The 18,415-nt window shown below is 38.0% G+C and overlaps 1 protein-coding gene across 2 annotated transcripts; it reads left to right on the forward strand.

Annotated features, from left to right (window-relative positions):
• The first annotated feature begins 862 nt into the window (after nucleotides 1-862).
• On the forward strand, nucleotides 863-18,393 carry sh3d19 (SH3 domain containing 19). 2 transcript variants are annotated; one of them, XM_029276225.2, is made up of 21 exons: nucleotides 863-1,143; nucleotides 6,977-7,016; nucleotides 8,522-8,562; nucleotides 8,847-8,886; nucleotides 9,466-9,589; nucleotides 10,009-10,183; nucleotides 10,669-11,664; nucleotides 12,461-12,574; nucleotides 12,764-12,876; nucleotides 13,317-13,357; nucleotides 13,451-13,664; nucleotides 13,762-13,830; nucleotides 13,960-14,103; nucleotides 14,224-14,290; nucleotides 14,959-15,089; nucleotides 15,209-15,255; nucleotides 15,349-15,578; nucleotides 16,425-16,474; nucleotides 16,652-16,838; nucleotides 17,498-17,598; nucleotides 17,715-18,393. In XM_029276225.2, exons 1-21 carry the CDS (start codon nucleotides 1,062-1,064, stop codon nucleotides 17,820-17,822), a joined length of 3,114 nt encoding a protein of 1,037 aa, XP_029132058.2. In that variant the 5' UTR covers nucleotides 863-1,061; the 3' UTR covers nucleotides 17,823-18,393. The 2 variants fall into 2 exon arrangements, with proteins under 2 accessions (XP_029132058.2, XP_065813010.1); XM_065956938.1 differs by having other exon boundaries at nucleotides 10,030-10,183.
• Nucleotides 18,394-18,415: the final 22 nt, after the last annotated feature.

The raw sequence follows: 18,415 nt of genomic DNA on the forward strand, positions 1-18,415 counted from the left end.
TTTCGAAAAAGTGCACTTCTCAGAATCACTACGTTATTGGATAATTAAAAGTATTTCCAATACTACTAACATAAAAGTAAGATACAATAGAGTAAGCCTGCTGTAAGCTGCATTTAGGGCACACCTACTTATAGAAGGGTGTTTCTTTATTTTTACTTTTTTCCACATTTTAGAATTATAGTAGGCTAGATATTAAAACAATAAAAATAAAACATTTAATTTCATTTTTGTTTTGGAAATAAATTCATACGTAGGCATCTATTTCTATTTATAGGCCTATAAGAAACATTTAAGCATATGACTTGTAGTGTAGGCCTAGGGTATAAATAATAGACTGGTTTCAGTAGGCTATTTTTTTTAGATTTAATAAAATTAACATTTTTAATATTTAAATACAGACAACTTTACAAAGACACTTTTGAGGCTTGCCGTTTGTAATAAGCCCTTGACACACCGTGATAAACATCATGATGGACGGTAGGTTATGACTGAACAAGTGAAATACTGTATGAAAAGTTTCTACTGTGAATGTTTTGTGATTGGGGGTGGGGGAGGGGTTGTCAAGGGCATTTGGACAGAGGAGCTAACAATTCAACATTCCATAAGACAGATCTTATTTTCCACATCTTCAACAGATAGTTGCTCTATGATGTTGCTGAGATTGTTGAAGTTCAGATGAGGACAAAGTGCTCCTCAGCTTAAACTTCAAAGGAAATCTGAACTCATTAATCAACACTTTCTTTATTTTATTCTGAAAAGTTCTGATCTTTGGCTCACGTGATTATCTACCGGTATGTTGGCCACATTCCCACGGAAAGGTCTGCCCTGTGTTGGGGTCCTGACGTGTGAGTGGCACCACCTCCCTCCATCCACAGCCGGGCAGAGAGAGGCTGCTGCTGTAGGCAGGACCAACTCAAAACAACTGTTGGTGAACAGGGCAGCATGTCATGCCTTATCCACAGCAAAGGTCGATGAAATAGCTCAATTACAGGAAAAGTTCCCTTGATACATTTTATAATTATTATTATTATTATTTGATTCTAAGTCATTTTTAAATCTCGATGGCTGAAGCCCGGCGTGTAGAGGAGGGAGAGGGGGAGCGCAGAGACCAGCGGGACGTCCGGAGCAGAAGCCAGACAACAGGTACCAGTCGTAACGGGATAAGCTGAAAAATGTCACAAGTCAAAAAAAGATGTGGTCAGCTAATCATTTGTTGTCCAAAACAGGCATGTTGTTTATACTTTAGAGAGCGGAGGAACTTATAATAGCCTACATTATTTTTATTTTTTTTACTTTTAACAGCGAAGTGAAGTTAGTGATTAGCCTGAGCAGTGACGTTTCACCAATTCACTGCGAATCATCACGGAGCACATACTTACCATCAGAGCTTCTCATTATCAAATCATGCTGTTGTTTTCTAAGATTCCTAACATTCCAGATAGGTTATCTGTGCTCTTAATCAATTAAAATTTTGCTATCAAGTCTGCATTTATAGTTGACAAATAAGCAGTGCGGTGTTACATCAAGAATTAGTTTGCTGTTTTGTGTTGATGCCATTCAGAAATGAGACTATCCAAAACCTTTAGAGATCTGGATGAGTTGTGGATTTTTTTTTTTTTCTCTATGCATAAACAGATTTATGCTTCAAAACAAAACTCTCGATATGTGAGAAATCACAGCATTGATCAACTTTTAAAAAACAACCTTGTCAAATGTGTCTTTATTATGTTTATTGATGTGTTTTAGAATCCTTGGCTACTTTTGGTTCTGCTTCTGTTGCCATGGAACAAAAAACTCATACAGCATGGAGAAGGGGGGCAAGTCGAGGTCAAGTCAAATGATTGAAGTCATTCACTTCAATAGTTTTTTGTTTTTTTTTAAATGTCATTGTACCATGAAGTTAAATTATCATTGATGGATTTTTAATTTAAGGGTGTTTGTGTTGATTTTTTTAAAATCAGTGACAGCAGGTAAAGCTCTGACAACCATCATTTTCTGACTGTAACCATGTTAAACTTAAGGCTACATTAAAACCTTGTAGTGGTTATGGAAATTCCCACCTCATCAGAGGAGAAAAGGGGAATTTGTGTTCCTTTGAGTTTGTACCGATTGACATAATAAGTCTGCATTATCAGCAAAAAAGTATCTGTCATATTGAGTCAGCTGTCTCATACATATTGAAACTGTGTCAATCAAAGTATATCCCTCTGTTAGGGTTTAGAGTAAGGTGTGCTTTTGATTTTTTTACGCTCCTTGTTTTTCCTGGCAACACCTGGTTTATCAACACTTACAACTCAAAGTCTGCTGTGCCCTGCCCTGCCCAGCTATCTACCCCCCCATCCACAAACCACACCCTGACCCCACCAGCTGTCTGGATGGGAATTTGTGCCAGTCTCTCGGGGCGGACAGGCTGCTGTGTCATGAACAAGCTATACTTGTCTGCACAGAAAAATATTTTAACATAACGCATTCAATTATCTGTGTTGTGATCTGTGATCTCCGCATTATGGATCCACATCATCCACCTTTTTCAGGTAGTTTCCACTGTGAATCACCAGTCTTCATGACAACATGTAATCTTCTCCTGCGAACATCATGTTAGTCACCAACAGCACCATAACAGTCTGTGTTTTTCAAGTGAGGGCAAATCTGCACTGTACACTCATCTTTTGACAACAACAAAAATGTGGTATTCATCCCCTCTGACACACTATGATTGTATTGAACTTGCCCCTGCCTGTTGGAAAACACCACTTTAAGCTTAACATGTAGAAAGACTTAAGCCAACACTGCATCAGACAAAGTTGTGGTTGGTGTAGTGTGACACTATAGGAGGCAGATTGTCAGTCTTTTTTATTTTTCTCGTCTTTTCTTTTTGTTCCCGCCCATCTTCGCAGCTGCTGTGCTGAGTAATGTCGGCATGTGTTCAAGTGAGGGTGCAGCTGTGTTGGGAAACTGATCCTGCTGACTTCAGCAGCTTTCTCTCTCCAGTGTTTGTGGTGTCTTTTCAGGTGCTAATGACCCACAAACACCAAGAGATGTTTATGCTGATTAGAAACTTAATCCATAACTTCAGGAGGTAGTCGTCGTGCGGGTAACTCGCATGGATTTCCACTTTCTTAAACTTTCCAAGTCTTTCTAATGAGTGAGTTTAGCTCAGTTTGTAAATATTCGACTGAATAATTTTAGTCATTGCTGTTTGTTTATGGATCTTTTGGTTGGTTCACCACTTTTCTTCTGTCCTTACCAATATATCTCAACATGTTGAGATTATATTTGGTCCAGATATCTATGGTCACCAAAGTATGAATTATGATCAATTTGGTATCTTCTTGTTTTTTTGTCTTGCACAACTAGCGGTTAATATTTTTTGGTTTAGATTAAAACATATTCAATATCTGTTTGATGCATTGCAGTCAGACCAGATCAAGCTGTCACACACCTATTTTGCCCACAAAGAGATTTGTTACAACTTCAGGTTTCCCTGAAATGAACTTTGTCTTTGGTGCTAATTAGCATATTAGCAAACATGCTCATTTAAAATGACTAATTCAGGAATTTTATGCCACTAAAGAAATTTGCATGTAAGCATTGTCTTTGTGCATGTGGCTTTTGTCACTTCCGTGCCTAATTACAGTCTTGTAAAGCTGTTGGCACAAGTCCTGACTCTGAATCCAGTTGGCATTGAAGCTAAATGTTGCGATTAGCTTTATTCCTTGACATACTGGATAATTTGTATTACTTTTTAGAAATTTGATATGATGAAATCTTGAATAGATGTCATAGCGAGTTGTGATTGTCAGCCTCTTCCATTTAAATGTGTCTCTTTATAGACACAGGACTGACCTGTTTGCAGCAGGACTTGTGTTGTTCTCACAGGCTTTATTAAGATTCAATTTATGAATACTGTTTTTTTAATCTACATACCTTTATGCAAGTTTTATATCTCCTTGTATTCCCTCTCATAGCTCATCTTATATTGCACTTTATCTGGCTATTTTCCCCTGCTTGAACGTTTAAAAAAAAGTCTTTGAGATATGTATGTCTGGAAGTTAAACCAGGGTGGCTCTTCTTGTGCTCTTTGAGTCTTAAAACTGTTGTAACAACAAACTTCAAACTTAAAGTTTTTTATTAATAGTCATGTACTTTCATACCTTTTTTCCCTTTAGCTTATTAATGTATCCATTAACTGAAGTATATCACTCATAGAGAACTGTTTTTTAAAATGGTTTTCATAAAATGATTGTTTTTATTTTTTTAGTTAATAGAGTGCTTTACTATACAGCTGTACAAACCCAGGTTGAAAGATGCTTCACATATCTTTATTTTAGCCAAACATGTTTCCCATGATTTTCTGACAGGATACAATCAAACATGTTATTATGCGGGTTACGCATGGCACACGGCATTGTGAGTTTTCCCGGTTACCTTTTACTTAAAAGAGAAAAAGACAGTGACAGCAGTGTGTCGTGTGGCACACAGCCTCCACTTCCTGAATGACCACATTCCAGTTCATCAGATTTGCCAGGTAGACACAGGAGAGCTGAGGCATTACAGGGCCCTCCCTCTCATTTCTGTTGTCTGTGGGTGTGTGACTGCTGGTTAAAGTGTTTGTCACACTCTTTTAACACTTTACCCATGGACCAGGAGAGTGGAAACATTCCTCTGATGCTGAAGACTTTTTGATTGCTCTTTGGATTTCTCTCAGGTAGGGACATCATTGCACAGTATCACAACAGAGATATTCTAGAGAGGGCAACAACACATAACAGGTCAGTGTGCTGTATTAGTCATGTCTCTCAGACTGTATGTACATTAATACGGAGATATGCTTAGTCTTGTAATGTCAACATGCAGCAGCTCTCTGTAAATAGTGTAACTTGGGGCAGTGTAGCGCTGTGGCGCTAACAGATAACAGGTGTGACAGGTGGATTGGACTGGAATTGACTTCATGGTTTCTGGAGGCAATGACAACAGTGCTGACTTCAACACCTGCCTGGTTCATATCTTTAATACAAGCTATTCTTTAGATTGATTTTTATTACTGATAAATACTTACACCACCAAGGGAAAGTGATGTGGAATTACGCTTTGAACTGTTTAGTTTTTTGGAGTGTGACATGAAACTAATGAGAGTGCCAAATAGGACCTGAAAACATCAGAGCAAAGTGTATTGTGTGTGTGTGTGTGAGGATGTGATTTAAAAGTTGTCATTTTAGATGATTTTATTTTAGTTATTTTATATTAGTTTTTTATTTCTTTTAACAAAAAATATGTATTACGTACATTTGCCATCGGGCTTTACTGTGGGGGAAAAAAAAATCCAATCACATAATCGTATCTGTAAACCATACTGCATCCATTCTCAGCTTACTCTGTTTAAGAACGTTCAGTACAGCTATGTCCAATCACAAAGCTTAATGTTTTCAATTTCAATCCACTTTTTGGGTTTATTTTGTGTTTTTTCAGTTAAAGCAGAAATACTTGGACTCATCTGTTAATCTACTATTTGTAAATTAGGTGAAATAAAATGTACAAGATTTAAACTCTTGAGATGTTAAAACAAGGAAATGTGCTGTGCTGCTCGGAATAAATGAATGTTTCATAGTTTCGAGGAAACTACCAGCCATTATGGATCGTTAGCATATAAAGGATTGTTTAAGGCCAACTGGTTCATCCAGATAGATTTGATTACTGCTGCAGCTAGCTGGGGTTAGGTTCTTGTATTTCAAGATCATAAAGTCCATTCTTAGTGTAATAGCAACTATGCTAATGACTTGATGGAGAATATCGTTTTGACATATCTATTCTTTTACGGATACTGTACTCAACTTCTGAGTTAAGACATCCACCTGTGCTTGGTCTGGTAGCTTATGATGGCTAATGCTAACAAACAAGTGCTGTGTACCTGACAAGGCTGATCCACTGTTTCTGATGTTTAGTTTTTTTTTCAACTTATGAGATGCAAAGCAGCGACCAGTAGCCACTTATCAGTACATTGACCAACTTAAAGGTGACCCCAGCATTCCTTTTTGTCTTCTTGTTTTCAATTCACACTCGATCAAAATTATTGTGAAATATTTGTAATAGTCCTGTCTATATATTTTGATTCATTATTTTAATGCAGTTCACTTAAATGATGGGGCAATTTACTGTATTGATAGTGATACAAGCCCCTCACTGTTAACTCATGAATATAGACACTTTCATGGACCATTACATCTGAAGGTACATACTTTAACCCTATTGTCTTTGTCTGATTTTAAGTCTTGTGTATCTGATTGGAGATAACACAATGACAACCTTGACACTGACCTGGATTTAGCAGTGTAAGAATTCCATCGGATATATGAAGTTTTAACACTCAGAGATTCTTGAGTACTGTACTGGTGATATTGTTGAGTTTTATGTATTTTAAAGGCCCATCTGGGGACGGACATTGCATACTAGCTTAGGCTATGAAAGCTGTAGTTTGAAGCATCAGCTCCATACTTGTCACTATACAAATAAGTGTGTGTTGTTGGACAATTAGCACATTGATATCAAGAATTTTTTAAGTGTGGATTTTATATTAATGCAATGAATGTATTTGACTAAAATAGAAAGTTTCCCAGATATATTTGACACATATATCTGGGAAAAGTTAAATCTCTAATCTCTTTAATGATTTGGCCCTTTATATGTATATGCAGTATGTAGTGCTTTCTGACAAAAAAATGTCATATCCAGCTTTTTTTCAAAAGTCAAACGTATCACTCATTGGCGATCTATTGGGATGGAAAAAAAAATAGGCTGTACAATAAAAATAACTATGAATCGTAATCTATATTTCTTTTGTGGTCTTGAAGAAGCATTAGTAGTGATTTCAGTCAGTTTCATAACCAGCTAAAACTCTTCACAGGAGCTTTAATAAGTACCAGAATGTTATCTTTCTTTTCTACAAATCAGTATTAACACCATAACCCTGTCTTTACAGATCACCCTGAAAGAACTAAGCCGGATCATTCACATTCAAGGTATGTCAGTTTACCTCCAGTATGGATTTCTTCTTTTTGCATTACTATTAAAGGTTATGGATCCACCAACTCTTGTTAACTTTCCCATAACTCGATGGGTTGCTGTGAACGCAGCTCTACCCCTTTAACAGTCATTGTGCTGATGGTGAGGTTGTGAATGGACCAAACAAAACACTGATCTGTTTTCACTGACTGACAGACAGAAGCTCAACACAAGGACAGAAACGTCATGCTGCACATTTGAGTTGATGTTTACAGACATTATAGAAAGCCATTTCACTCACACTGGAAGACCTCATAGAGATTAAGAAAATATTGCATTTTTTTATGGCTATCACACAATGCTTTTGGCTACTTGTATTCACAGCTAAGATTATCAGTTAAATAAACTACATTGTTAGGGGCTTTTAGCGTTCGTCTTTTCCCCAGATCATTTATATCACCCTCCTGCAGTCAGTCCTTAATGAGCAGCAAATGTGTTAATGATGCACCTGCCTCCACTGTCAGGAGAATTAGCCATAGCTTTGGTAAAGACACTGTTGTGCACAGATTTGTTTGATCTCGACACCATGCGAGGAAAAAATATAAAGAAATGGGATCTTAACATTTTGATATAGAAAGTGATTCAATTTAAGGATTAGTAATCTTCTGCATTGAGAGGTAAGAAGCTGCTCCTGTGTGTTGATAAGGCGTTGTTTTCAGTAAAGTCTTTGTTTACCTGGAATCAGTAACACCTACTGGGCACCATGTTGATGTAAGTAGGTGGATTTCTACTGAGCACAAGAAATACAGCTATAGGATGTCATTATCCTGTTATATAACACCTATAATTTATTACTTTTTGCATGACTAAAAAGTATGTTTCGTGGTGTAAACTTAGTTTAGTAGTTTTCTTTAACCTGCAGTACAAAATATAATTTCATTGATTAAACTGTGAAATGTTGAATAGTTGTGCTGTAGCTTTACTGCTGTTCACTTCATAAAAATCAGAACAGTCTACATCCAAATACTATAAACCATTTCCACCGTTACTTTTGTTCATTGCTCTAATGTTGACACAATTCTTATATACAATAGTTTTCTGCTTTTTTTTTTTTATAAACTCATGACTCAGCGTGAGTTTACAAGTGGCGCTTCCGCTTTTATGTTCATATCTCTGTAAGCACGATGGCTCTCTTTCACAATTTTGCTGAATACTAACATGCACTACGTAGTGTCCCATACTGTTTTATAATATGAAAAGAAAAGACCTTAAAAAATCTGAAGTATCAGTAATTTCTCGTCACTTTTCTTCATCATTATTTTTAATTTTGTAATTAAACATTACTTTAAGTCCTTTATCTTTGCATAACTACAGAACAAACAACATCTACTGTACATTGACAATGTATTATTGTGTTGCTAAGGGATAACAGTTGAGTCACCTCAAAGCTATTAAACTGCCTTTGTTTTGTATGAACCCCACTACTTAATGATTAATGTTAACTGGCCTACTTTCCTTTCAGCCAAGGACCTCTGTCTTCCATACGAGCTGCTATCAAAAGAAGTAAGTTTGCTCAAACTGAACTGATTCGATAACCAGTACAGCAAGTTTTAATCTATTGTATGTCGATAAATACAATTATAAATTGTAGCATTATTTAGTTGGGGAGTATATTACTTTTCAGGGGGGATTTTTTTGGCCCTTCCGATATTTCACTTTGTCACATAATTTAGAAAACAGCAATAAAATTGTATTGTGTAAACTCATAAATGGAAGAATCATATTGTAAAATATTTGTTCTAAGCTGGTGAATAATAAAATGTTTATCATTGTGACTTTCCCTTCAGCAAGAACAAACTCTCAGAGTGACCTTACCAGAGAACGAAGGTAATGTAAACAGAAGAACTAACACTATTATTGTTGTCAATTTTCTTCAGTAATCCTGAGGGACATTCACTTTTTCGCTCTATGTAGACCTGAAATACATTCAAGCAAAAATCAGGACCTGTAAACATTGCATGTATGGAGAGATGTCAGAGTGAGGGGGCTGCACAGTGACTGGTGCCCCTCGCAGTTAGGGGTTCAGTGCCTTGCTCAAGGGCTCTATGTCAGTGCTCAGAACTGACACCTATAGCAACCAGAACAAATTCCAGACTTGGCCCTTACTGGGGCATGAACTGTTACTTCCTGGATCCTTACGGACTGAGCTACTGCCGCCACCGATGATGTTATTTCATGATCATGTATTTAGCTTCACATTGATGCAGACTCAGATTGAAACAGGCGGCTGTAGGTGGTAGATTTTGTTGCCTAACAAATGATACTAATATGAGAAGTATATTTTGTGACTTAATCTTAAAAGAAGTCCAATTTTAAACAAGAATAAACTATCAATCTTTTTGGATGTGGATGAGTATTATGGGGTTTTAGATTCGTGCCATTGATGTGTATTGTTTTGTACTTTAGGCGGCCAGAGATCACAATCGTCTCGGCAGAACCTCTGGCCAGTAGCAGCTGGTTCTCAGGAGCGTCTGTGGTTTTCCCTCCTCCTCAGTCAGGCTGGTCTGCGGGCATTCAGACTGTTTCTCAGGTAGGCCTTGTCTGCGGGTACTTTGACAGGCTGTTGTGTGGCTATTGTACTAAGGTGGATATGAATATTTCTTTAGAAACAAGAAAATAAAAACAAACAATATTTTTTTTACATTTTCCAACATATGGTCCCAAACACTTCCTGCACTGTGCAACATGGAAAACTTTGGGATGGAAATTTGTTCCATCCTATAAGGGTTGATTTCAGATGCTGCATAGCCATAAAAAAAACACCAAATGTATTTTTTTGATTTATAGATTATTAACTCCCTTTATTGTTTGTCAGCTTAAAATAGTTTTAGGACATAACTTCAATAGCCTCAAACGCAGCTACAGTATAGCCTCCTAATAAAATATCCTGACACACTACTAAACATAGTGTGCAGGGGGGTGTAAACAGTTCTCTTTTTCGTGACTTAGCCCCCACCATCCTATGACCAGGTGATTCAGGAGAAGACCAAGGAAGAGCACATCGTCAAACCCACTGCAGCCCCCCGCAGGACCACAAGCGCCACACAGACCGACCCTGTTAGGGAAGACACCTCCACACCACGGTGCAGTGCTACTCCACAGACAGCAGGGAAAAAACCCACTGGTGAGCCATAGAAGTATCACTAGGGTGTCATATATACTTACTTCACTTTATGTTTAAAGCCTCTGTGAGAAACTTTTGGTTTCTTTCAATTTTGGCGCCCCCTGTGGACAAAGCGGTAAAATGTATCTCTGCTGATATTGTCCTGTACATGTTTGAGTAGTGTTTTCTTTTAAAAAAAACTGTCTTTTGTCAAATGTCAAATGTATCACTCATCAAGAATCTTTGTAGTGGAAAATGTTAAGCTGTTTATGCGGCATGCTGTCAATCAATTCATCTGACACCAACCCTCCACCAGTGTTTTGAGGCATCAATAATATCAATATAACAATGATCAGTATTCCTCTGGTGATCTACTTTTCTTTTGTAGGTAATAAAGAGCTGTCAGTATGAATTTCAGTCCGTTTCATTACCAGCTAAAAACTCCTCACAGGAGCTTTAAGTATTCATTTTGCTCTATAATTCTGTTTCTTTTTTCTTTCCTTCAGGTAAAACACCAAAAAAACCACCTAGGCCATCACTACCCAAACTAGCAGTTAAAGAACCAACCACTGAGACTGCTGGAACACCTTTACCCACAAGCACTGCGGGCCAAAGTTACTCCAAGACAGATTTGAAGCAAAAGAAGCAAACCGATTCCACACAAAGATCTGTCATTGTGCACTGGGATAATCCTAAAAATCATATTCCTGCCCCTGCTGCTGAAACCATTCCCTCTTGTCCCGACTCAGATAGCAGTCAACGGCCTGTTCCACTTCCTCGTACCAAAAAACTAAACGTAAGTGATACAGAAGAGGTAAAAGATCAACCTTTGGTCAGGCTCAGTGATAGCTGTGACGACGTTCAATCTGATCCAGAAGAAGTCTCCTCAAATAAGTATTTAAAGGAGTTATTGGAGGTTTTTAGTGCTGATAACGAGTGTGAGGAAAGCACTGACGCTGCTAATCAATCAAAAGAGGCCTTACAAGGTGAAGATGCTGGTTGCGAAATGAGCATCAACCACAGTCAACGTGATATCCGTTCGAGGATCCAGGCCTTTGAGAGCCAGAGTAGTGCAGAGGAGAGAAATGTTGAGCCATCCAAACCAGAACCCAAACCCAGGAAGCCAGCTAGCAAACCTCCAGTAGCTGCTAAACCTGCTCAAAGACCTGAATTTAACCGAAGTACTGAAGAATATCAAAATGTTACAAACACGCCCCAAACACCCCCGACACCAGCCCCGAAACCTCAGGCCCCAAAGAAACCAGTTGGACAGTCTGTAAGAGATGAACTAGAGACTATACACGACAAGGCGGTGATCCCAAAGAGACGTCCATCTGTACTGACAAGATCCGAATGCATCTGTGAAGATGAACCGATTCCAGTTAGATCTCCTGCACCTCCAGTGAGGCCTGTAAGGGAACCTTTGAAACCAAACCTCAACATAAACAACCACAACTCAGCCTCCATGACCAGAGAGAATGTACACGTGGAAAGTCCAACAAGTAAGTAGCATGTTGCTTTCAGTTGTATCTGGAGTAGCACAAAATACTTCTCTAAAAAGGACGTTCATCAAAATATTGATTTACTTGTCCACAGGTGGGAAACAAAACTGAAATGAAACAATATTTCTTTAAAGGAGCTTAAATAATTTATTTTGTCATATAAACGATCAAGAAAGAAGTAACAAGAACATGTTTAAGGCAGCAAATCTGTTAAAAGCACATAGCAAAAATTTGGTTTAAAGTGTTGAGAAAGTCAAACATTGTGTTTCTTTTTCCCTATGCTCTTTCTTAATTTCATTTAGAAAGTCAGATTAGAAACTTGGACCTGTTCGTGTATAAGGGCAGAGTTGGAGCATGAAGCGGTATCAGATTAGTTAGCTTGGCATTAAAAGAATACGAATGGGGAAACAGCAAGTATGGCGCTTAACGAAATTCAAAAATTCCCCTTCTAATTCCTCTAAAGCATACTAACCAATGTTACATATCTCTTAATTGTTGATGTGTAGACGTGGCAGTTTTTCAACTTGTAACTGCTTATGATAGTCAACAGCTGGGCAGTGATGCTGCATGGTGATGCTGAATGAATATAGATGGTCGTTATTAAAGACACAGGACATACATACTTCCTTTGATAGATTTGTTTGATGATTAAACATGTTAGTTTTGATATAGGCGTGTTCAACTTCATAGTTTTCTAGGCAAACTGGCTCACGGCTCCAGTGCTAATAATTACAACGGTTGGCGCTTCCTGATAACCTTAATATGAAGATTTACAGTCAAGTTTCCCTCTGTTTAGATTACAGCCCGGCCAAGCCTCAGCGTAGCGTTGACAGCAATGGAGGATCTTTCACCAGACAAACTTTAACACGGAGACCCACCACCATTAGGGTCCCCAGTAAAACAAATTCATGTAAGTCCATCTCCCTCAGATTGTTGAAATGTTTGCTCTCAGAACATAATTTGAAAATGTGAAACACTGTTTTGTATAGACCATTAATATTTTAAATGTAGTACCTGTGCTACTATTTTTATGAGCCTTTCTATGTCTTAATTGGCGAAAACATTGGAGTGTTTTGTTTTTTAAGAGATCTCTCCTCAGTTTCAGATAATTTCCAGGACAGCCCCCCTCCCCTCCCTGCTCAGAGGCCTGTAGGTTACCCAAACACCTCAGTGAACCACAACCAAAGTCGGGTACAGGTCCTCCCCCTCCAGGTGATTTTTGACAACACACTGCACGATCAGAAACCTTTACAAAATTAGCAAATGTTTCCTCACACTGCAGAAGTTTTTCATTGAATAAATCAGGAAAATAATCTGGGGGTTTTCTTTGTGCCTTGACCTAGTGTTTCTATTTTTAGCATACAGTATATTTTTTAACAACTATGCTTTGGTGCATTCTGAGCTCAGAGAGTCTCTCTAAATCAGATTATTTTCTCTGTCGACTTTTGGCTTATAGTACCTGCTTCTTCTTTCCAATGCTTTCCACAAACAAAGAAACTGTTGTAGCCCCAGGTACACATTGCCTGCTGTTGAGCTGAAGCTAGCTGCAGCTGAATGCTACGTGTTGTAGCCTGGTTTCCATGTCTACCAGTGTTGAAGACTATGCTTTTGTTTTAGTGCTTATAAAACTGCCCTTTTGAATTACTCTTCAGGAGTCTTTCCAATCTGGGCGGGAACCTTCTCTACCACCTCGGTAAGTGGAGGAGAAACAGGTCTGTTCATTAAAGTTTGAATGAGTTTGTAAAGATGCACCTTAACTCGTCTTGATGGTGGTGTTGCACTTCAGGAGGCCAAGTACGAACCAATCCCTTCCACGTCGCCCACCTCCGGCCAAAACAGGACCAGGAAGACCTCCCCCACCAAGCCCTCAGGCCACAAGTCAATTCCACTTATCATCCTGGGACGTTTCACCTAAACTCAACTCACAGAAACCCCAAAGGACAGGACCTGCCTTACCTCCGAGGCCCAGCCCTGGCCATTGTCTCTACAACGGCTACACTGTGAGAAATCCTCAGTGCACAGTTTGTAGCTGTATAGTTGTGTTTTAAAAATACTTACTTAATGAGCATCTCTGTTATATTTGCTTTCATTCACCAGCTTGAACTGCCTCATGGGATTGCATCCTTTGACTACAATGGGAGTTATACAGGAGAACTTTCGTTTCAGGTATCTGAAGTATTGTCAACAGCTCAAATGCATAAAATTGCAACATTGTCTTAATTGCCTATAAAAGGACTTAATACTTCAGAATACACTTGAGTAACAGTTTCTACCTTTCTTGGTCCTTTTCAATAGAAAAATGAGGTGCTTCTGCTGCTAGAGGATGTTGACCACAATACATTTGAGTGCCAAGTTGGAGACGCTAAAGGAAGAGTCAATAAGTCTCGCTTGAAAGTCATAACGCCGCTTTCCCCCTTCTCACACATGTCCCCACAACAGGTAACTTGTCCTAAAGCCATGGGGGTAAGCATGTCTCTAATGTGTGAGACTTAACTTGTTCTTTGTGTCCAGTGGGCTCTGGTGCATTAACCTTGAAGTGTCTTTGTGCTCTCCCTGTAGAGTGTCGTTCCAGCAGGATCAGGTGGAGCTGGGCTAAAGGTGCAGGCTGTACATGACTTCAATCCAGGTGAGAAATCAAACAGCTACTTTTACCAACTGAAATTAAATTAAGCAGTGGCACTAATATAAGACAGTGGATTAAAGAAAGGTTAGACATTTTTCCAAAATACTCTTACTTGCTTTGTTGCAAAGAGCTCAAAGAGAAGACTGATATCACTTTAATGTGCATTTGTGAAAAATAATTCAAAAACACTCACTTAAATCCATCAATATAAATGTTGTATCAGAAGGCAAACAAACTAAAATAACAGATATTTTTAAATACGCTTTGCTTAGCCTAGCGAAACTAAAAGAAATTGATAGCTTTTTTTTTTTTTTTTTTTTATAGAAAACTCACATTTACAGTAACAACCTTTAACCAAATGAAGCGATTTATTTTTCACTTCAGAGATTCAGGCTGCTCACTGTATTTATGCTAGCTGATGCTAACCAACTTTACCGGGGGACCAAAAACACATATATGGGATTGGTATTATTTTCATTCAACCTGGGCCTTTTAAGGTGTAATCTTTTTTAAAAGATTAGGAACAGGCTGGCTGAAAATGAATAATGAATACAAAACATAATTGTACCTGAAATTCCTTAAAACAATTAGCTGTTGATCATTTATTTATTTTGTATTTTTAGGTTTATTTTAGTACTGCCATAAACAGCTGTTGTGTTTGTTGTGCACAGGTGGTCCAGGGGAGCTGGCTCTGAAAGCAGGAGATGTAGTGACCATGGTGGAGAAAGTGGACAGTGAGTGGTACAGTGGCACCTGTAGAGGATCAACTGGTTTCTTTCCAATTAATCATGCCAAAGTTCTGGTAAGTTTACATCATTTGAATACATTTTTCACCCTCTTTACTTTTCTACAAAGCTTTTATTTAGAGACGTTAACCATGATTTATGAATTCAATAATATCATTTTTATTTTTCCAATCAGTCAAATTCACCAAAACCTCCCACAAGGCCACCGTCTGTAAAGATCAGGTACTTTTATTTACATCATAACGTGTGTTTGCATGTGGAAACTGCATCGATGATATTACCTGGTGTTTTAAAACATTGTTCCCTCCCCTAAAGTGGCCCGAGATGTGTTGCGAGGTTCGACTACGAGGGGGATCAAAGTGATGAGCTGTCATTCTCTGAGGGGGATGTGATCCAGCTGATGGAGATTGTAGAAGAGGAGTGGGCTCGGGGGAAAAATGGCACCTCCACTGGAATCTTTCCTCTGAGCTTTGTGGAGATCATTGAAGATCTGCCTCCACCCCCAAATCAGAAGCAGACACAGCCCTTCAGGATACCACTGCCTGGTAAGAAAACACAAACTTAACCATTCTTTCTACGCTATGGCTGATAAGGTTGAGTCAAAATTGTGATATACTTTGCCATGTCTTAAAATGAGAATATTTACACTACACCAACGTGTCACCCTTCTGATCCCTGTACTGAAATAAAAGAAAGGCTGTCAAGCCTTGAAAAGCCTTTGTCCATCCTTTTCCATTTACGTTGGCTGGCATTTCCCTCTGTGGCATGTCTGGAATTTGTGCTTCTGTCTCGGTTTCATTAAATAGCTGTTCACAAAAGGTCTCTGCACAGTGACACACACTGCAATAAAGGCAGGAGGCCGGAGTTTAGTATAAACAAGGTCCAGAATTCACATTTTAAATGATTGAGTTTGCTGTTAAATTGAATTCCCTGATTTGAATAAATAAATAAAGAATGGGTTCTTGATTCATTAGATTTTTTTAAATTATCTCAAAAAAACTATAAACTTAACTGTCACAGAATGTCTTTCTTTTTTTCTATAATCAGAAGCAGATACGATTGCTCTCTCAGGAAACATCCTTTTTAAAGTATTTCATCTTTTTATCTAATTTAAGATCTTGTTTCAGAGGTTTTTTGAATAACATCATGGTAACGAAATACAGACTACATGCATCATTTATTTACTTGTTCAATAAAAGATTCTGCCATTTATATTTAAAATGTATATCACCTCATATTCTGAAAGTACTAAGTTGTCGAAGAATACACCCATACTGAAATACTACAAATATGTAATGGGATTTTGGTTCTATTTTCATTTGTCTGCTGATTAGATAGCACCGTACAGCCACTATATTTTTTGTAACCTGTACACCATTATTTTTCCACAGGCATGGTGGCTTCCAAGAGTACACACCCTGAAGTTGTCAAACCTGCTCAGGTAACTCATATTTGTAGTAGCAGAGCCATCATTAAAGAAGAAGCTGGTTTTGTTAAACACATTATCAGGATAAAAATAAAATAAAAATTCCAGCCAATTATTTCACATTTGTTGACATTCTGTATTTGAAGCATAAATAACTTGACCCTCATTCCTGTTGTTCTGCTCCTTCTGCAGGCCTCTCAGTCCAGTGGGGAGTGGGTGGTGGCTCTGTATGACTTTGTCGGGAATTCAGAAGGCGACTTGTCTATCCAACAGGGCGATCGTATCCTCATCACCCAGCATGTGGACGCAGAGTGGAGCTGTGGGCGGCTAAACGGCAGAGAGGGCATTTTCCCCAGAGCTTTCATTGAGAGCGGCACAGGTATGAAGTTTTCAAAGCACTGGTTTGTTTTTGATATGACATACTCACTGCCTAATGCGCATTGTTATCTCTAGTTCTTCAATCTGTTACTTTTGTCTACCTGAACATGAGCCTGTCAAGCAAGACAAACATTTAGGAGTATCAGTCTCAAAGTGCCTCCATGTGATGTATCTTACTTATTATAATCAACTCTTAATTGATATTAATAATAAAGGTAATAAAATGTGGGAAATAAACGATGGGTTACTTCAGAGAACAATATAAACAAACATTTATATTATTTATCACATTTCTTCACTTTGCTCATTATAACATACATGTGGACTTTATATTTTTTATGTACTGATCCTATCAGAATACTCTGCTTTTTCTTATTCATCATCCCTAGTTTAGACCATTGTCTATAAATACATCTATTTTAAATAAATACATTGAATCTTGTCAAGCATTTCAAGGAAACCAGCAATTATCTTTGTAAGTTTTTTCAGTGACACATACCATTAAGTTATCTTGGAATTGATTTAATGATTAACTGTTGATGGGTTTACAATTCCATAATTTAAAGGAAAGTACCAAATTATTAGGAAGCATTAGGGATGAATTAAATTGATTTTCATACAAACATATACACAATCATTTTTAAATGCCTTCTTCCACAGGCCCGCAGTCTAACAACCAGCCGCCTGCAGCTGCTGTTGGTGGCAGAGCCCGCGCTCTGTTTAACTTCACATCAGACTGTGATGAGGAGCTCTCTCTGAAGGTTTGGATTGACCATTTCCCCCACTTGTTCTTGTTTAAATTGCACAACTTCAGGTATTAAATAAACATATTTGACACCACTGCCATTCAGAACACCTCTTGTTCCTTCTCTCTCAGGTCGGGGATATCATAACCAATGTGGAGTCTACAGATGATGAATGGTTCCTTGGGGATTTAAAGGGGAAACGGGCCCTGGTCCCAAAGAACTATGTACAAGTACTGTGAGAGCACCATGCCACTTTCAAAACAAGAGAAGACTGTTTTATGATCGAAGTTACAACGAAACCCAAGGAGAGATGTGGAGATGAACACTGGAATGCAACATCTAATCTTCACCTGCTGCCTTAACTTAAAAATTTGTGTTATGTATAACTTAATTTTAAATAAATGACTAATGCTGACTGGAAAATTTGATATCCTAGCTTCTGATCAGTATTTTCAATATTTGATTTACATGTACATTTTTCAAAACTGTACCATCACACCATCTAGTGGTTTCTTAAGTTTTCCCATTGTATTTTTTTATGAATTTGTACCTATTTGAAAATTTTGCTTTCACTTAATCTCATCTGTATCACAATTTGGTTCAATGTATGGTCAAGACATTAGGGGGAAAAGAATGCTACCACAGTAGATCAATATGTACTGTAGTCACTGAAAGATATAGGTAACTGATAAAACACATGTCAAGCTGGGGGTCTTTTAGAAGGTGCAAATTTACTACCAAATGGTTTGCATAGGTTGGTACTTTAAGACCTGTACTAAAATTAAACACTGTTTTTGCTGGGCTAATGGATTTGATCTCTATCGTGTATTTT

Source organism: Labrus bergylta, chromosome 1 (genome assembly GCF_963930695.1).
Source record: "Labrus bergylta chromosome 1, fLabBer1.1, whole genome shotgun sequence".
Taxonomy (NCBI): Eukaryota; Metazoa; Chordata; class Actinopteri; order Labriformes; family Labridae; genus Labrus; species Labrus bergylta.

Coding starts and splice junctions, on each gene's coding strand:
- sh3d19 (XM_029276225.2), top strand. CDS start 1,062: ATGGCTGAAGCCCGGCGTGTAGAGGAGGGAGAGGGGGAGCGCAGAGAC. Junction 13,665..13,761: donor GTCTCTACAACGGCTACACT/GTGAGAAATCCT, acceptor TTCATTCACCAG/CTTGAACTGCCTCATGGGAT. Junction 13,831..13,959: donor CAGGAGAACTTTCGTTTCAG/GTATCTGAAGTA, acceptor CCTTTTCAATAG/AAAAATGAGGTGCTTCTGCT.